The sequence below is a fragment of the Sus scrofa genome, chromosome 2, assembly GCF_054392235.1.
Source record: "Sus scrofa isolate SSC_HxYL_T2T_F1_AM1 chromosome 2, Sscrofa_HxYL_maternal_Yorkshire_Landrace_v2.0, whole genome shotgun sequence".
Taxonomy (NCBI): domain Eukaryota; kingdom Metazoa; phylum Chordata; class Mammalia; order Artiodactyla; family Suidae; genus Sus; species Sus scrofa.
The window spans coordinates 7,595,295-7,615,404 of record NC_139384.1 but is presented as its reverse complement, the minus strand read 5'-3'; the positions used below and the strand labels follow the sequence as shown (position 1 = coordinate 7,615,404).

General features: G+C 57.4%; 1 protein-coding gene across 1 annotated transcript; it reads left to right on the top strand.

Annotated features, from left to right (window-relative positions):
- The first annotated feature begins 3,951 nt into the window (after positions 1-3,951).
- On the top strand, positions 3,952-19,908 carry SLC22A11 (solute carrier family 22 member 11). The gene is given in 12 exon segments (XM_085010008.1): positions 3,952-4,335; positions 6,054-6,157; positions 8,779-8,933; positions 9,036-9,204; positions 10,159-10,282; positions 11,825-11,940; positions 14,147-14,343; positions 14,346-14,360; positions 15,446-15,554; positions 16,487-16,536; positions 16,539-16,689; positions 18,172-19,908. Coding segments are annotated over 12 exon segments (1,638 nt in total). The 3' UTR covers positions 18,236-19,908.
- Positions 19,909-20,110: the final 202 nt, after the last annotated feature.

Sequence of the window (20,110 nt, the reverse complement as noted above, 5' to 3'; positions counted from 1 at the left end):
AAAGGAAGCAAAATAAGAATGCACATGTACCCTTGCTTATGTTTTTTGGAAGAAGTCTAAAAGGATGCACAAGAAGCCAAAAAAGGGTGACCTGAGGGTGGGGGTGGCAGGTGAGAGCTCTGTGGAAATGGGCGGATGGGAGAGCCTTTTCATTGTACACCTTTGTTACATTTTCTATTTTGAACCATGTGACTTGACTCCCTTTTTAACACCTTTAAAACTTGATGCAAATATTTAAAGATGCTCTAAGATTTTTCTGGAAGAATATACATTGTTCGTGACAGGTGCCTTCAGGCAGGTGAGGGTGGTGAGGGTAAAGGACTTTCATTTGTCATTTCAGGAACTTCCGGACCATTGGGTTGCTTGTCGTGTATACGTACAACTTCTCAATTAAAGACAATTATTAATGTTGACGTGTTTCTGAATCCAGAGAAAAAAAGCACCTGTGGAGTTCCCATCGTGGCTCAGAGGAAATGAATCTGACTAGCATCCATGAGGATGCAGGTTCGATCCCTGGCCTCGCTCAGTGGGAGGATCCAGCATTGCCGTGAGCTGTGGTGTAGGTGGCAGATGAGGCTTGGATTGGCGTTGCCGTGGCTGTGGTGTAGACCGGCAGCTGTGGCTTCAATTGGACCCCTAGCCTGGGAATCTCCATATGCCATTGGTGCAGCCCTAAAAAAAAAATAAAATAAATTTTTAAAAACTTAAAAAAGTAAAATAAAGGAGTTCCCATCGTGGCTCAGTGGTTAACAAATCCGACTAGGAACCATGAGGTTGTGGGTTTGATTCCTGGCCTTGCTCAGTGGGTTGAGGATCAGGCGTTGCCGTGAGCTGTGGTGTAGGTGGCAGACGAGGCTCGGATCCCATGTTGCTGTGGCTCTGGCGTAGGCCCGTGGCTACAGCTCCAATTAGACCCCTAGCCTGGGAACCTCCATATGCCGCGGGAGCGGCTCAAGAAAAGGCAAAAAGACAAAAAATAAAATAAAATAAAAAAGGATTTTGTGTGGATTTTTCTGGGGTCTGGGATGGTTGGAATCAGGGTGGCAGAGACGGGGCTTTCTTTCTTTTTCTCCCATGAATCTGTGATGTATACAAGGCCCTTCCCCAGCTGCCGCATGAGCCCAACTCCAGGTTCTCCCAGGAGTGCAGCGAGGGACCAAATCCAGTGAGCCCGGCTGCATCTGAAATGCTATGACTTCAACTGGAAAAGGGGAAAAGGAAGAATAAAGAGCCAAGTGCGATGCTGGTGGTGACAACGGTGTCTTCGACCCGTCGTTAGGCCTGTGCATTATCTCATGCGACCTCAGTATAAGTGGAAGGCCCCCGCCTTAGAGATTCAGAGAAAGGACCTTGGAGTTCAGGGAAGGGACGTGAACTGCCCAAGGTCATTTGACAGCCAAACTTGGCCTGGGCTTTGATGGAGCCTCGGCTAGAAAAGTCAACCCCAATGACCGTTCTGGTTCTGTAAGAATCAAGGGTTCACTTTACATGAATTAACTTAATAAGATACCCTGGAGGGCTTGGTGGCTACAGTCTGAAGCTGCGTGCATCCCATTCCAAGCCTCTTCCCACCTCTGCTTGGGAACTCTTGGGGGATGGGCACATAGGCAAGGATGAGCCCCACCCTGGGAAGACTGCAGTATCTGGTGTGACCACCAGGTGGCGGAGCAGCTGCACCCAGCCCTGCCCCCAGCCACCCCAGAAAAACAGAAAATAACAAATTAAAAATTCCTTGGCCTGGAAGGGGAAAATCAGTTGGAGATTCCGGGAACCTTCTGGCACATCCAGGAGGTTTGACCTTCTGCTGTCAGCAAAGCCTAGTGGTGTCCATGACAGGCAAAGGGCAGGGAAGAAGAGCATAGATTTTAAAGTGTAGAATCCTCTTGCACACCGTGGGATTTCAGGAGCCACCTCCAGGCCAGCCACAATTCATATGAGGCCCAGGTCCCAGTGCAGCAGAATCACCTGGGGGCTTATTTTTAAATGCAAATTCCTGGGCCCTTAGGGCAACGGCATTTTCACCAGCATTCCCGTGCTTTCTGAGCCCTGCAAAGGTTTGAAGGACCAACATGGTAACACTTCCTTTCGAGGGTCTGAAACCAGAGGCCAGAGAGGGGAGGTCACTGCTCCAGGTCCAGGCCTTCTTCCCCTGTGAGGGTGGTGTTTGCACAAACAGGCATGAAACGCAATCCTTTCCACGTAAAATTTGGCCTGGGGCTGCCCTGGGTGCAGCAACTCTCCCGATCAGCCCCTCTCTCCTGGACTCCTGGGCTGGCGTTTGGGCCGGTTCTTTCGCCTCCTCTCTCTATTTGCTATTTTAAAATTCATAATGAGTTCCCGCTAAGAGGCAGCAGTCCAGGCTTTGAATTCCAGGCCCAGAGCCCCGACTCCCAGCTTCCTGGCTGGGCACCATCTTGGCTGTGTTCCCCAAGCCTTCTGGGGAGTTTCTTGGAAGTTCAGGGTCCAGATCGCCACCCACACCTCACCCACACTTCCAGCACTCCTCAGGATCCACCCCAGAACTGACTCAGCCAATTCTTCTTGCATCCTGGGAGGTGACTGGCCCTACTTCTGACTCAGATCCTGAGTTCCAGCCTTTAGCAGGGAATTGGTCTATGATAGGCTGGAGGCCAAGCAGCAGCTGGCCAGGGACACCAGAGAGAGCTCAGGCTGTGGTGTCTGGTGCAAATCCTGACTAGGCTGTGTGGCTCTGGGCAAGCTGCCTGCCCTCTCTGAGCCCCAGTTGCTTTGTCTGGGGCATTCAGCACTGCTGCGCTTCTGGGCTGCTGTGAGGAATGAATGAGAGAGTGCAGGCAGCATGGTCAACACGGAGCTGAGCACACACAAGCCCTCCGTGCCAGGAGCAGCTGTTACTAAAAGGCACAGCACGGGGCGGGCGGGAGCCTTCCCACCTCCTCCCACCAAGTCGGGCTGGCATCAGACACTGGGGCAGGGGGGCGTGACTTTACTCACTTCCCCAGTCTGCACACCTGCTCAGCCCCAAGGCCCCAAGGCCCTTCTAAGAGATGCCAGGAAATGGTAGCTATGGTTTCCACCCTGGGGGAGCTTACAGTCTAATAAAGGCAGCTTGCAACCTCGAAATAGAAACTTCCTGAAATAGCGTGTCTGTCTGGGATCTGGTCTCCCCCGTGCTGCCTGGTGCCAGGCCCATGGTAGGGAGGGGCAGAGGATGGGTGGCCCCCCTCCCTCCCTCCCCGCTTCGCAGCTCCCCTCACCCCCAGCCTCCCTGCAGCCTCGGGGCGGTGGAGACCCCCTACCCCATGCTCAGGAGGTCCCTGCCCAATCCTCACTTCTATGCTTTAGCCAAATGGACTGAAATGGTCCAGGAAGGGTGAAAGTTAGCTCCACCGTTTCCTGGTTTCAAGGACCGCATGCATGCTGGGGATTCTGAAAGTTGAGGCCAAAGGATGCCCTCTGCCAGCGCGCGGGGAGCTGGTGAGACCGCTCTTGGTAACGGAGCCTGATGCTCTCCCCCCGCTCCCCGGCCCGGAAGCCTTCACCAGGATTAAGCTTTAACAGAGGCAACGAGGCCGCTGCCTGGTTGATGTTTCTCCCACGGCCGTAATTCAGTAACATCAGCACGTCAAGTCTGTTTTTTTTTTTGTTTAACCTTCTTGACATTTCACTTGGTGCCGGAGAACAAGCCTCCCCAGATGCCCCCCCTCCCAGCAAGTTTGGTACCCTGAAGTCCCCTCACCAGAGCAGCGGGGCATCCAATGGGCACTCCTTTGTTTGGAGGCGTTTCTTTGAAGTATCTCAGGCATCTCGGGTCACAGGGCACCAGCAGCAGGACAGCCGCCCCATCCCTATGAGCGGTGCGCGGAGGCAGGTCCAGCGAGGCTGCGCTGGCTCGTGGTTCCCAGCAGCAGGCCGGACACTCACCAGCCCCCCGACCCCCAGGAGACCTGGCCTGTGCTGGCTGCTCGCTCCATGGCCTTCACCGAGCTCCTGGAGCAGACAGGGGCTGGGGGCCTCTTCCAGGCCCTCCAGGCCCTCACCCTCCTCCTCCTCTCCATCTGGATGCCCTTCCTAATGCTTGCGGAGAACTTCTCAGCAGGCCACCGCTGCTGGGCCCCCCTGCTGGACAACGGCTCTGAGGTCTCCACACACCTCACCCCGGAGGCCCTCCTGGCTGTCTCCATCCCACCTGGCCTCAACCAGGAGCCCCATCAGTGTCTCCGCTTCCGTCAGCCACAGTGGTAGCTCCTGGACCCCAATGCCACGGCCATCAACTGGAGCGAGGCTGCCACGGAGCCGTGTGTGGACGGCTGGGTCTCTGACCGCAGCGAATTCACCTCCACTATCGTGACTGAGGTGAGGGACCCCCTCAACCCCCTCCCCACCCCCATCCCACCTCTTCCTTCCTCCCAGGCTCCCAAGGACTGGGGGGTTAGACGGCCTCCATCACTGCTGTTAAATGACATTTCTCTCCCCCAATACAAAATTACTGATTACTTAGCATGGCCCAGATCCTGACCTGGGGCCAAGGTTACGGGATAGACAGGGAGACCTCGAGCAGCTCACATTCTGCAGGAGAATTTCAGACTCAGCCAACGTTTCCACCAGTCAGAACGGCGGAGCAAACCCTCGCCCGCGCCCTTTAAGTGGCAGCCACCGTTCTGATGCTTGCCCTGCAGTCCCCATCTCATTCATTCTCATGAGCTCTGTCTTATTATTGAGCCCACTGAACAAGTGACAGAACAGCAGCACAGAGGAGTTCCTGTCATGGCGCAGTAGTTAACGAATCCGACTAGGAAGCATGAGGTTGCGGGTTTGATCCCTGGCCTCGCTCAGTGGGTTAAGGATCCTGAGCTGTGGTGTAGGTCGCAGACATGGCTCGGATCTGGCATGGCTGTGGCTGTGATGTAGGCTGGCGACTCCAGCTCCGATTGGACCCCTAGCCTGGAAACCTCCAGGTGCTGCAGGAAGCGGCCCTAGGAAAGGCAAAGAAAAAAAAAAAGGGATCAGTCACAAGAAGATTGGAGAGAGCCCAGTGGGGATGGCGACCCAAGGGTGAGCATGTCCCATGGCGGAGGGAACAGAACCAGGCCCGGTGTCTCCCAGCACAGAGGCTGGGGGGTCAGCCGATGGCTGGGGATATGGGGAAAGGGCCTGGACCTTCTTCAGGTGCTAAGGAGAGTCATTGGGACAAGGTGTCATGATCTGATTTGCATTTTTAAGAGGTGTCTTTGCAGGGAGTTCTTGTCATGCCTCAGTGATTAATGAATCCAACTAGTATCCATGAGGATGCGGGTTCCATCTCTGGCCTCGCTCAGTGAGTTAAGGATACAGCGTTGCAGTGAGCAGTGGTGTAGGTCGTAGATGTGGCTCAGATCCTGTGTTGCTATGGCTGTGGCTGTGGTGTAGGCTGGCAGCTATAGCTCCAGCTGGACTCCTAGCCTGGGAACCTCCAAATGCCAAGGGTGAGGCTCTAAAAAGACACAAAAAAGAGAGATGACTTTGCAGAGTGGAGACTGCCTGGCGGGGAGGTGGGGGTTCTACTGCAGTAATTACAAGAGGGAGCCATGGGCAAAGCAGCCAGGGTGAATAGAAGGGCTGACTTGGGGGGTGATGGCTGCCTGGTCCCCGCAGGAGGCAGAAGAAATCACGGTGCCACGTGCCCAGCCCTCTGTGCTCATCTTCAGAGCCCTGTGGCAGAAGCAATTGTAGGGCCCCGTTTTTGGAGGAGACAGGCTCAGCCACGGGCCAGAATCTACCCAGGCCCACCCAGGCGGTCAGCAGCAGCCTCAGAATTCCAGCTGTGGTTTAACCACCACCAACCACTACCCACTGCAAGTGGCCATCGTACCGTCATCAGACCCAGAGCCATGTCACACATGTGTCGCGCTGCTGGCCGAGAGTAGGGGGTTGAAGCCTGCTGTCCCCACACACCTTCCACCTGGGTGCCTGGCCCTAGGGATCTGGGGACCCCAATGGGGGGTGGTCAGATGGCTGAGGGTCCTGGCCCTTCCTCTGCCGCCTGCTCTTCCACACCCCCTGAGTCAGGCTGACCCGCCCTCCTTCTCTTTCAGTGGGACCTGGTGTGCGCCCACCAGGGCCTGAAGCCCCTAGGCCAGCCCATCTTCATGGCTGGGACCATAGCGGGGAGCATCGTCCTGGGCCTCCTCTCCCACCGGTGAGTATCTCCTCCCTCCATGCTCCTTCCAAACAGAGTGAGCCTCGTGGACAATGAAGTTGTGTCCCCTAAGAGAGGGCCTCCCCTGGTCTGTAGTCTGAGTCCCAGCTTCCCGGGGGCCCCAGAGGCCAACATCTGAACCTCGATGCCAGGTTGAGCTGAGAATTTTCCCCAAAAGTTCGCTCTGTCCACAACGCTCTCCTCTTCAAACTTTATGGAGTACCTACTGTGTGCCAAATGTTATTGAGCACCTACTGTGTGCCAAGCACTACACTGCTCCTGCCCTTGGGGAGCTGATGGTCTTCTGGGAAGAGACAGACACCTCTCTCTTTTAACTCCAATACATGAAGTGCAGTGAACTGGAAATACTCGTCTCCCTCCCACCATCCCCCCCACCCCCCCACCCCCGCTCCAGGACCCTGTTCAAGGCTTGGCTTCCTTTCCTGGGTCTGCGATTCTCTCTCTGCATGAGGCGCCGCTGTCCAGTGCTGAAATGCCCACAGTACACCCTCCCAGCTCCTAAATCTAACTGCAGATTTGAAGTTTCCACTTGGAGGCACCTCCCCTCTACCACGGCCAAGTGCTGTCTCTCTACCCCCAGCCCAGCCCCCTCCCTACCAGACTCCATCCTGGAAAACCGCCCCCCAGGAGCCGGCCCTCATCCCCGATGTTTGGACGGCTCATCCCCCAAAGCACAGCCCCAGCCCAGCGCCCCTGCTTGGTGCCATCCCCGTGCCCAAGCCAACACCCTCTCTGGCCTGGGCTGGCCAGGGCCTCTTCTGGGGTCTCCTGCCTCTACTGGCCTTCACTCTGCTGCGGCGCTCAGAGTGGCTTTGCAGATCAGGTGGCTGCCCAGCCTGAGGTCCCCCGGGTCCCCACCCTGAGGACAGGCCCCGCCCACCCCACCACCCCGGCTCTGCATGTGGCTTCTCCCCTTTGCCCTGCTGGCCCCTCCTGGAGCACCCCCTTCCAGCCCACAGAGCCCACTGCAGCCTCGCCTAGAAGTTTCCACCCACGGCTGCTTTGAGCGCAAGGCATGGTGGCCTCGGCTCCAGGCTGCTCCTCCAGGAGGCCTTCCTGCTTCAGGTGCAAAGGTCCCAGGGCCCTGCCCGCTCTCCCCTTCACAGGTCCTGGCTCTGCCGGTGCCCGCCTCTCATTAGCTCATTCAGCCTGTATGTCCCCACGGGCTTCAGGGAGTCAGGGGTCCTGGGTCCCAGCACGCAGCACACAAGCCTAATATGATGACTATGCATAAATGGCTCCTGTCTCTCCTGGCGGTGCAGACTCTGAGCCTCAGGTGCTCTGCTTCTTTGAAGACGGGTTTGTTACTTCTCCGTGCCGCGGCTTCCTCCTATAAGTGGGGACCCTGCCACCTACCCACGGGACTGAGATGACTGAACTAATCACATGCAAAGCCTGGGCGGGGGCTGGGTACGTGGTCACTCTTCGTGGGCCTTATATAATCCTGAGTGGCGGGGGGCCCCAGCTGCAGGGCACAATGTGGTCCAGCTTGCACCTTCAGAGGACTGGCTGCCATGTGGTCATTGCTCCCTCCCAATGGCCCCCCACACCAGGAGACAAATTGCAGTCAGTCTGCAGGCCACCCGGTGAGCCTGGGGTTGGCATCGGGTGTCAGCCTCCGGACCTCACCCCGAGATTTAGGGTGCGGTCCCCACTCCTAGGCCCTGCTCCAGACCTCACCCTGAGATTTGGGGTGCTGCCCCTGCTCCCAGGCCCTACTCAGGCAGGCAAGGCCAAGGTTCACCCACGTCTCACCAGTCTAAACAGCACATCCTCCAACTCCGTGCAGGCAGTGGTTCGGGCTAAGCTGACCTGGGGGCGGCAGTGGCACAGCGGGCATGCGGGTTCAGGGCTGAGGGCCCTCCTGTCCCCATGCTTGCCAAGGCCAAGTGCACTCAGCCTCCAGCGACGCTGCCCTCTTATTCAGCATCATGATTTCGCAAGAACTCCATGAAGCAGGTCATTGTGCATACCTGCATTTTACAGAGAAACTGTGGCTCAGACACATTCAGTCACGTGCCCAAGGTCACCCTGGAAGAACAGAGCTGGGCTCAAACCCAGACACCTGATGCCAAAATCTATTCCTTTCTTTTCTTCTCTTTCTTTCTTTCTTTCTTTTTTTTTTTTTTTTTTTTTTTTTAGGGCCTCACCTGTAGCATACAGAAGTCCCCAGGCTAGGAGTTGAATCAGAGCTGCAACTGCCAGCCTGCACTACAGCCACAGCAATGCCAGATCCAAGCCTCATCTGTGACCCACACCACAGCTCACAGCAACACCAGATCCTTAACCCTACTGAGCGGGGCCAGGGATCGAACACGCATCCTCGTGGATCCCACTGAGCCGCCATGGGAACTCCTGCCAAAGTCTATTCTTGACCACGAGGTTACCCTGCCCCCTGAGAGCAAGGCCTCTGCCATTTTTACAACAAACGCAAGCTGAATGGGGCCCCCCAGCGATCTGAGAGGGAGGTGCTGCCTGCCCTGGGAGGCTCCAGCAGGGGTCCGGGCTTTCGTCAGCCCTCCGATGACAAACACCTGCCTCTCCACCCAAGTCCCCGGGGCCCCTCTCCAGGCCCCCACTGTGCTTGTCTCCAAAAACAGGTTGGGGCGGAAACCGAAACTGAGCTGGTGCTGCCTGCAGGTGGCCGTGGCCACCATCAGCACCATCGTCGCCCCCAATTTCCTTGTCTACTGTGGCCTCCGATTTTTGAGCTCTGTGGGATGGTCTGGCCTCCTCCTGACCTCGACAATGCTCAGTGAGTCCCTTGATCACCCGCCCCGGCCACGGCGGGGTGGGGAGGAGGGGGCCCAAGGCCATGGCATGTGGCCCTCACCCGAGTGCCCACCCCGCCTTGCAGCGGTGGAGTGGACCACGACCCGCATGAGGGCTGTCACCGTGACGATGATGGCCTGTTCCTACGGCGTGGGCCAGATGGCCCTCGGCGCCACGGCCTTCGCCCTGCGGGACTGGCGACCCATCCAGCTGGCTGTGTCGGTGCCCTTCTTTGTCATCTTCCTGATATCCTGGTCAGTGCAGTGGGGGGCATTTTCCCTGGGGGAGAACATCACTGAATGGAAGGGGGACTTGGAAGGGGTTACCCTCGCCCCTGCCCCTCTGATTGGCCACGGCTCCTAAGATGCCAAGACCGTGGAAGAGAATGATGCGAGCAGACGGGAGAGAAGTCTCGGGGACTCAGAGTTCTGGGTGGCCACTGCAGTCCAGGGTCTGAGCTTTCCTCCAGCCCACTGACCTCTGGGCCTGAGGGCTCCGTCCTTCCCCCACACCCACCTGCCTCACTCCTTCCCATCACGCAGCCTGTGGGCGTCCAGGGCAAGCGCCGGATATGGAAAGATATTATCACTATTACTTGGGATGTTGCAAAGATCCCTGAAATCTGGAAATACCTGCTTGGGAGTTGGGGGGCTAGAGGAAGAGATAGAGGGAAATCAATACCCAGATTCCCGCCCCCATAAGTTCTCCTGTGCCTGTGGGCCAGAGTTGAGAAGAGTTTGTTATCACTGAGCCACAGTGGGAACTCCTGGCTGGGGATGTTTTAAATGAGTGTGTGTGTGTGTGTGTGTGTGTGTGTGTGTGTGTGTGTGTGTGTGTGTGTTTAATTCAGCACGCTGCAAGCTTTCTTTCTGTCATAGAGAGGGCCCCAGAATCACCCATGTCCAGGCAGCCTGTGTGCTGGCTGAATGGGAGGCTTGGGCGGGCAGCGGGGGAGCCCGATGGGGTGGCGTAGACTGGGGGCTGGTGAAGAAGGTGGCCAGGTGCTAGGATGCATTTTTATTCTGAGACCGTCGGGGACTTCCCATCCCGGTATCAACAGTGCAGAGGGAGAAGCGGTGGCCTTCTCCCCACTCCTGCTGCAGCCAGAGGGCCTGCTGCCCACCCTCCCTCCTCATGGCCCCGGGGGGTGTGGCCAGTCTTGGCCCGAAGGGAACGAAGACACTGCCAAGCACCTGCTTCGTTAACAGGTGGCTGCCAGAATCCGCTCGAAGGCTGATTATTATGGGCAAACTGGATCAAGCACTCCAGGAACTCAAAAAAGTGGCTAAGATAAATGGCCACCAGGAAGCCAAAAGGACACTGACCATCGAGGTGAGATGCTGCTGTTTGTGACCCAGAGTGTGGGACGTGACCCAGGAAGGGACGTCCGCCGATGTTGTATCCACACCTTCCCCATCGCCACCGTCTACTCCAGCACCACCTCCATCAAACCAGCCATGCCACCCACACGATGGCATCAGCGTCACCACTGCCAGTACCACTGTCATCGCCACCACCTCAACCCCACCATCTCCCTAAGCACCCTCGCCCTGATCACCCTCCACAGCCGTCACCATCACCGCTCCCATCATTTCCGCACAAACACCACTACCGTCACTGGCATCCACAATGACAGTAACAATGCCAGGGAGTTCCCGGCGTGGCGCAGTGGTTAACGAATCCGACTAGGAACCACGAGGTGGCGGGTTCGATCCCTGCCCTTGCTCAGTGGGTTAAGGATCCGGCGTTGCCGTGAGCTGGGGTGTAGGTCGCAGACGCGGCTCGGATCCCACGTTGCGGTGTCTCTGGCGCAGGCCGGCAGCTACAGCTCCGATTGGACCCCTAGCCTGGGAACCTCCCTATGCTGCAGGAGCGGCCCAAGAAATGGCAAAAAAGATGAAAAAAGAAAAAAAAAGTAACAATGCCACCAACATCATTACATCAGCAGCAGCTTTCCAACGTTCCACGAACCTACCGTCACTATCACTTCCACTGCCATCACCTCCACCAGCGGTACCACCACAACCGACCTCATCTTTATCAACCGGCACCACCAATCCCGTAATTAACAGCAGCGTCTACTGCTCTGCATCATGGACACCGCCCTCCTCCCATCCCCACCGGCTGCACTGCCGTCATTGTCACATCCTCACCACCACCCCAGGTCCACCACGGCCACCATCCACACCACCACCGCCAACAACACAGCCCGTCTCAACAACAGCCACACACCCGCCCCACCACCTCTATTCTCCACCACCTTAATCCACACGAACGGAAGGCTTACCTCAAGGTATCGGGGGAAGCAGAAGCTTATTTGAAGGTTATTTCAGGGAAGTAGATCTGGGAGGATGTGCGGACAGAGACTAGAGGACACAGGGCTCCCTGGGGGCAGGAGGATCCGGGAAGGCTTCCAGGAGGAGGTGAGCTCGTGTTGACCAGGACTGAGCGGAACACAGGGCAGGCAGCACCTGGGGTGCAGATAGAGACTGAGAGGCACTTGGGGTGCAGGGAGGAGCCATGTGCCTGGAGCAGGTGTGCCCCAATGCCAGCCAGGAGGAAGGAAGAGGGAGGTAGGGCTTTGTGGGGTGGCTGCCAAAATCTTCCTGCAGCCCTCCCCTCAGAGACTAGAACTGGGACACAAGACCCACGCCTTGGCTCCGAGTAGGGGCCAGGTCTGCTTGATGAACCCTCAGCCCGGGGCTCGAGAAAACCCTTTCTGCCCTCAGCCCCACCTCCACTCCCAGGGCTCTCCAGTCTCCAGAGGCCAAGGCCAGGTTCTCCCCATCACTCTGCTCATCTGGACGCCACTCCCGGCATGGGGGTGGGGCAGGGCCATGGCCCCAACATTCACAGCCCCCCTTGTCCCTGGAGGTACTGACATCCAACATGGAGGAGGAGGTGGCCGCTGCCAAGTCCCACCATTCAGTGCTGGACCTGTTCCGCGAGCTCACGCTGCGCTGGAGAATCTGCAGGTTGCTGGTGGTGAGGTACGCCACCCTCCCATCCCCCCCAGTGACCGGGCGAAGGAGAGAGGGGGTGTCCAGGGGAAAGAGCCCCTGCAGGCCTCGCGGGGTACATTTCTAGCCAGGACAGGTGGCTCCCCCAGGGGGCAGGAGCCTGGCAGGTGGAGGAGATGGAGCATGTACAGGTGTGGTCCAGAGGCCGGCTTGTATAAGAAGCCAGCTAGAAGGCAGGGCTGGGATGTGGTCCTGGCAGGGTGCCAGGGTCAAGCTGGAGCCCAGGGCAGAGGCAGAGCTGTGTCCTCAGAGCCAAGGGACCAGCGATAGCTGGAAAGGACCACTGCTGGTCCGCCCCGGACTCACCTTGGCAGCTGGACTCCTCCAGTGCGAAAGGACCACAGGCCGGCCACACACACACACACACACACACACACACACACACACGCACGCACCTCCCCATGAGATAAGTTCATTGACAGATGGGGAAAGAGTGGCCGGGAGAGACAAGAAACCTGCTCAGGATGACAGAGCAGGCATTTGGATCCAGGCTGTGCTGCCTCCTCGACCTGCCCCGTGACCCCACTCCCGCCAGCCCCACACTGAGCGTGGACTCCCCATCCCGTCCCAGGAGGCTCCACCTTGGGACTCAAGGGTGCCAAGACCAGGAAAAGGTCCTTCAAACAAATACAGCTTAAGTGACTTTCAGAAGAGCAGATTGAGGCGTGAGGCTCAGATTTGAGGGGGATTTATCTTGAAACAAAACTCAGGATGAAGAAAATGTTTATCTTATGCTATATTTAAACACATATGGGTTATAATGGCAAATACGTGCTGCATTTTAGAACAAAGAATGCATCAAATGCTTCTCTCTCTCTCTTTTTTTGCTTAAATTTTTTTCTGATAAATTAGAAGGTTTTCTGTGCTACTGAAAGTCCAGGGCTGTTCTTTCAAAAACCATCAAGGCTTCCTCGGTTTTCCCAGGAGCCACCCCACATCCTTTATTATTTAAATCTCAGGCTGTGAGGCGGCATCCTCCTGGGTTTCCTTGTCTTTGGCTGTTAACCCAGTTGTTTCCCCGCTAAGGCTCGAGCTGCCCACATGTCAGCAGGTTTCAGACCCAGCCAGGCCCTTCTCGCAGGCCCTGTCACCAACTGCAGGAAACACTGCGTTCCTGCAGGCATTGCAGCCTTTTCTCTGTGGTCATTGGCCCAGGGGGGTGCCAGATGTCTCCCCAGGGGCAGCGAGCAGGTGGCACTGAAGGGGAGCCTGGGAGGAGCATTCTGGCAAGGCAGGGGTGGGGACAGACTAGAAGAGGGGTCAAGAATAATTCCCCACCATGGCCACTTGTGGAGCCAGAGTCAGTCTCCGAGGTGCAGAAATGCAGCTACTGCAAGTTCACCTGCTCAGGAGCCTGTGGCGGGGGGCGGCGGAGGGGGGGGACCCCTGGGACGAAGATGAGCTGGAAGTCCGTGAGCAGGGAGTCCACGGAAAGGGCCTAGGGATCACCGCCTGAGGAAGGGGAGGGGAGGGCCAGGGAGAGCCGGAAGCAGCAGGTGCAGGAGAGAAGTCAAGGTGATGCTGTCACAGCCAGGCCCCGGCCTGGGGACCTGGGAGTGATGCTTCGGAATTGTCCCTCTGGCCTGTGTAGACCTGCCATGGGATGCTAGCCCCAGCTGGGGCTGGGAAATAAGACTTTCCATTCTGGGAGGGGACCGCCTAGCATCCTCTTCTGAGACATTTGTTCTGTTATGAATCCCATGTTTCAAGGACAAAGGAACTGGCTTCCAGAGAGGGGCCGGCAGAGACTCACCCAGGCTCACGGCTAGCAGAGCAGGGCCACAACTGGGAATAAGAAACACAGCCAGAGGATGCTACAGCCTGACCAGGGGGCAGGTCACCTTGATCCCCTGCCCTCTCTGCCCAGAGAAGCTCATGTCTTCCTGCTGGTTGGTGAACATGGAGCCTGAGAGGTGATGTCCAGCCCACCGCAGCCAACATCCAAGGCCCACACCCAAGGCCAACACCCAAGCCCCACACAAGGAACGGATGGGCCACCTCTTCTCCGCCCTTTCCTGGGACAGCCTCACCCTGGGAGACACATCTTGAGTTCAGCAGGCTGCCCAGTGCAAGGCGGGCGGGTCTCTCCTGGGGAAGCTCTGCTGTGTGGGGTGAGGCGGCAGGGGGGCCCCCTCCTTCGCGGAGCAGGGACCTGACTCCTGGATTTGCCCCACAGCTTCTGCTTCAATCTCTCCTACTACGGGCTAGTCCTTGACCTGCAGAAACTGGGGCGTGACATCTTCCTCCTCCAAGTCTTCTTCGGGGCCGTGGACTTTCTGGCCCAGGCCACCATGGCCTTCCTGCTCCGGTTCTTTGGCTGCCGCACCATCCTGGCCAGTTCCCTGGCCATGTCTGGCCTCGCCATCCTGGCCAGCGGATGATCCCACGAGGTGCGGCCAGGGCCTCGGGAGAGAAGGCCTCGGGACTACCCTCCCTGGGGCTCTAGCTTCCCCGTCCACCCGCACGGCACTCAGCCCCCGGCATCCTCCCTTCCCCCCGGTCCCCAGGGTGGGCCTGGGACTCTGTGCCCCAGCTCTGCCCAAGCCTCTGATGGCCGCAACCCAACCAGCCCCCCACCCATCTTCCCGAGGAAACTGGTTCTGAGAGGTGAGGCCGAGATCCCTCTGCAGCAAGGGTCAGAGCCAGGCTTGGACCAGACACAAGCTAGAGGCTGCGTCTGTAGCGGGACGAAGGGTCTGGGAGGCTGAAGAGGCCCCACGGGAGGCGAGAAAGGCTCAGACGGGGCCACGTGTGTGTGGTGTTTCCTCTTGTCACAGAGGAGAGCACTGGGGAGGCCGGGGCGGCGGGGGGTGGGGTGCGGCTTCCCCACTGAGGCTGTGATGCCCAGAAACCTTCTCCACATCTCACTTTATTGCGCCAGGTGGGTGACGTGGTGGGGAGCAGGCAGGGACGGGTGTTCTGCGGTGGCGGGAAAGCCAGGAGGGAGGTGAAGGCCTGAGTGAGAATGGAGGGCAGGTCCTGAGTCCAAACTCTGAGCAAGATGCAGCGCTGAGCACATGAGAGCTGATGAGACTCTTCCTGAGGACATAGGGGAAGGGGGAGCGGAGGCCCAGGACGACCGCTGGGGTGTGGCATTGACCTGGGACCCCAGGCCAGGGGCCCCACAGGCAGGCTGAGGGGCAGTGGGCAGGCTCCCAGTAGCTGGGCAGTCCAGGGCCTGGGAACCCTGGCACTGCCACCCCGGAGCGCCATCCACAGCCGCCCCTTGATGCGCTCCCACTGCAGACCTGGCTGGGTCTGGCCTGCACCTCACTCGCAGCCCATCGACCTGATGCCTTCTTGAGCTGCATCCCTACCCAGGGCCCAGGCAGCTCGGCACCTGCTCAGCACTGCCTGGCACCCACTCTCAGCCCAAGGCAGCCTTGTGGGAGGAGCCAGCCACTCTGCTCCAGGCCCCCAGGGAGCCTCCGGGGCAGACCCACCACCGTGACCCCTCACCCTGTCGTCTGCCCAGATTTGCAGGCCCTGCGCATGGCCCTTGCTGTGCTGGGAAAGGCATGTTTCGCCGTCAGCCTAACCTGCCTCATGATCTACAAGCTGGAACTCTTGCCGACTGTGCTGCGGTAGGCCGGGCTGCAGGCTGTGCCCAGGACGGGCCCCCACCCCTGGGGGTGGGCAAGAAAGCAACACCCCTGGGAGGGGCCCATGGGAGGGGCTGGGCACCCAGGGACACACAGCAGGGGGCGCGAGGAACCCAGTGCAACGTGAAGCTGAGCAGATGTCTCTCCTGGAGTCTTGCCCCCAAAGGCACGTGTTCAGCCAGTGCCTCCCCAGAAGCCCCTCCCTGGGCATCCAGGTGCCTCTGGGCTGGAAACCGCTTTGATCCACAGAGCCCTGGGTTAAGGTGAAATTTCCTAAGAGTCCTGGTAAGGAGACCAAGAGCTGCCAGGAGAGCCCCAGGTCACCTCCTTGGAACCCAAGGGCCCCATGGGACATGGTGGGGAAAGCAGTGGTCTAGAGTTAAGCCAGCCCCCCATCCCTGCACTGAACAGTTGGGTAGACTGAGGCTGGCCAAGGACCTGCTCAGAAGACGGGTCGGGCTGGTCCCAGTCCCCAGAGGCCTGGCCCAGCCTCCCTCGAGATGCTCCCTCACTCACTCCTGTGTCCCTTCTTTGATTTCTTTTTTGACGCATCTTGATTGATTTTGTTGATACTACATAGAAAGCCTGAACTGGGAGCTCAGGGGCCCAGCAGAAGCCCTGAGATGAGCCTCCGAAAGACCTGAGACCATGGAGAATAGGGTGGGCCCTAGAGAGTCCCCACGAAGGACTCTGGATATTTCCAAGAAACAGAGACCACCTCTGGATGGAAAAATCTAGGTGGGCTCCGTGGAGGAGGTGGTGTCAGAAGAAACCTTGAGGAGGGCAACTCCTCCAGTCCAGCTTTACCTCCCCTCGCATCCCCTGTCCCAGCCAAGCAGCACCTTCTCTGGCACAGTCCCCCTCCTCAAAGTGGCAGCTGTGACAAGGGTCCAGGCCCTCCTCTCTACCCATAGAATGACGGCAGAAGGCTTCCTGCATTCGGCGAGTCGACTGGGGTCTGTGATGAGCCCCTGATCAGGATGACACACCAGGTCCTGCCCCTGCTGCCCTTCCTTGCCTATGGCATCCTCCCCACCGTCGCCAGCCTCATTGTCCTCTTCCTCCCGGAGACCCAGGGACTTCCACTCCCCGACACCATCCAGGACCTGGAGAACCAGTGAGTGACCCACAGCCACGCTGGGCGTGATGCAGCTGGGCAGGGTCGCACCTGTCACCGCAGGTGCACCCACAGCCCAAGGTCAAGGAGACATCTTGGGCAGGGAGGGCGGGAACAGGGCCCGGCTGGTCATCGTGATGCTTGCAGCTCAAGTTCATTCAGTGTTTATGGCTTTCCTGTTGCCACACTCAGGGCAGCATATTTCCGAATCTGTTGGATCTTTTTTTTTTTTTTTTTTTTTTTTTTAGTCTTTTTAGAGCTGCACCCACGGCATATGGAGATTCCCAGGCTAAGGGTCAATCAGAGCTGTAGCTGCCAGCCTACACCACAGCCACAGCAATGCAGGATCCAAGCCGCATCTGCGGCCTACACCACAGCTCACGGCAACGCCAGATCCTTAACCCACTGAGCAAGGCCAGGGATTGAAACTGCATCCTCCTGGATGCTCGTCAGACTCATTTCTGCTGAGCCATGATGGGAACTCCCGTTGAATCTTTATGACAACCCTGCCTGGAGGAGGCCATTGCAATCCCTGCTTACAAGAGGCTCAGAGAGTTGAAGCGATTTCGAGGCCTCACAGGGAGCAGGTGATTGTACCTTAGGCAGGAAAACAACCTGGTCAAGATCCTGGCTCTGCAGCCGGACAGCCTGAGCCTGAATCCCTGCCTATGTGGGCCGTTCCTTCCCGCTCTTACCAAACTGACACAAGAAGAGAAAGAGAGCCTCAACCGTCCTCCCGGGACCTTCCTGCAAAGAAGCCCAGGCCCAGCCCTCTGGTCAGGGCCTCCCTCTTAGGCCCTCTGGGGATGGACCATGCTAGTTTCACCTGCGTTTTTTGAGAGAATAGGAACAAAGGAAGGTTTTGTAACTTTCTTTAAAGCCAGAATCACTTTTTCCACTAACTCATTGATAAAATGGCTGCTGGGAACACACACACACACACACACACACACACACACACACACACACAAGTCTAGCTCAGACCTGTTTTCAGTTTTCAGTGAATAACCGTATGAAAACACCGAGGACAGCGCCTGGCCCACAGCGCATGCTCTGTATACACGGCTGCTGTGTCTCGGGCGACGGGCTTCATGGGCGGCCCTCCCACTGAACAGCAGCCAAGCTCACAATAATAGTGACAAGAGCAGTGGGTGCTTAGGGAGCCCTATTGTTTCCATGCAGCATCTGCTTTGATCCACACCACAACCCCATGTGGTTCTGTCCAATTTCACCATCAAGGAAATGGAGACACAGAGACGTTGTATGACTCACCTAAGGATGCCCAGCCAAGAGGCAGGAAAGCTGGGACTTAATCCGCAATTTTACTTCATTTGTTTTTGCTGTGTACCTACTATGTTCCAGGCACTGCCTATGCTTTGGGTAGAGCTTACACGCCTATAGGACTTAGCCCTCACCCCTTACCCCAGGATCTGGACGTGTAGCCATCTCACCACCCACTGCTCTCTCTTTTGATGACTCCAGGAGGTCAGCAGCAGCCAGGGGTGGCCGGCGAGAGGTGATCATTACAGAAAGCACCCGGTTCTAGAAAATTCTGCCTGCAGGAGCTCCTTTGGCCAAAGACCCCTGCGGAGGGAACTGCCTCTTCCACGCTCAGAGGGTGGAAGCCATCTGGGCGTCCTGGAGGGTGTGGCAGCAAGGCCATCTGCTGAGGCTAAAGGCTGCTTCACCACTCACTGCTGCTCTCCCTGCCCCGCCGGCCCCTCCACCAACTCAGCCCTGCAGGAGCCCCTGGCAGAAGCACACACTCAGCCGGGCTGCCCTCGCAGCCTCTTGGTTAACACGATGGGTCCTCCCCCTTCCCTGCCAGGCTCCCATCTTCACACTCATTTCTCAGAACCTGGCGCTGTAGGTGTCTCACCTCCCAGCTTCTGAAGTGGCTCATAGGACAGGGAGGGCAGGGTCCAGACAGACCTGGGTTCCAGCCTCTTCCCTGCCACTCAGAGCCCAGTAAAAGGAGACTCGTGGAATCAAGCTCCTGGTATGGGCAACAGGGTTAGCAGATCTTGGACCAGATCAGAACCCAACAAATAGGACCTCCTGCTGGATTTACCAGCTGCAGGCATCCAGGTATGCTCTGCCCCCAGGTACCAGCAGGGGAGGGACATGAGCCTGAAACCCAGCCCAGGCTGCACCAGCCCAGGCACTTAGCCTAACCAGGGGCTGTGTTCCCTCCAAGCAAGAGGCTGTTTTAATCGCCTCCTGCTTACACCGTCAGTGAAGGAGGCATCCCGCCCTGTATTACAGGGAAGGCTTAAGATGAGATGGACCAGGGTTTCTTAACCGCATATACCCACAGTCTGGGCAGGTCAACAGGTCACGTGGTGCTGCCCTCAGGAACAGAGAGAACCAGCAAAGGCTGCAGGAGGCAGGCTTTTTAGTATTGAGGATGGGGGGATCCCTGGTTCCACAGGAGTCTGTGTGAAACAGGCTTGTTTGAATAACTCCGCAGGAGTTGGCAGGGAACAGACCCCATGGCTGAGGGATGACAGGAACTGGTCCTGGCCCCTTGTGAGACGTTGGCTGGGGGACCTTCCCCGCAGGAGCAGAGTGGGGAAGGACACCAGCAGTTAAGTCATCAGTTTCAGCACATGCCAAGGCAGCGCAGAATACTGGGCCTTAATTATAGGCCTTACCTGGCAGGGGCACCTATTTGTGTCTGTCTGTCTCGAGAGGTCATCGTTTCCTAATTCACGCAGACCCTCCCGATGTGAGCAGCCGCCCAGGCGGTTAAAACAATGGGATCCTCAAGGCTGATCATTTATTTTGGAGGTGAGGAAACGAAAGCCCAGAGAGGTGGCGTGACGTGCTCAGAGTCACACAGCTGAAGCCTGGCCTGACTCTTTCCAGAACACCAGGCAATTCGCCCTCCCCTTCATCCCTCCACACTTGATACCTGCAGCCCTGTCACAAGGTTATACCCTTCCCCGGAGACCCAGACCCTTTAGACAACTAACTGCCCCCTCTCCTTGGACAGCTCAGAGAAACTCCAAGCTCAAGGTTCCTCCTCCCAGAAATCGCAGCTCCCCTCTTTCCCACCTGATGCACACCAGACCAATCAAGCCCAAATCAAATCAAATTCCCTGTTGGCTTAAATCCCTCTGGTGGCTCATGATAAAGATTCAACTTCCCCCGCCAGTGGCCCCTGTGAATCCTCAGCCTTACTTCACACATAATAAATTTAAAAAAATTCAAATCACACGAATTATGTTTTTGGATCATCATGGAATTAAATTAGAAATAAATAACAGTGTTGCTGTGGCTCTGGCATAGGCTGGTGGCTACGGCTCCGATTAGACCCCTAGCCTGGGAACCTCCATATGCCGCGGGAGCAGCCCAAGAAATGGCAAAAACACAAAAAAAAAAAAAAAAAAAAAAAAAAAAGAGTAGGAGTTCCCGTCGT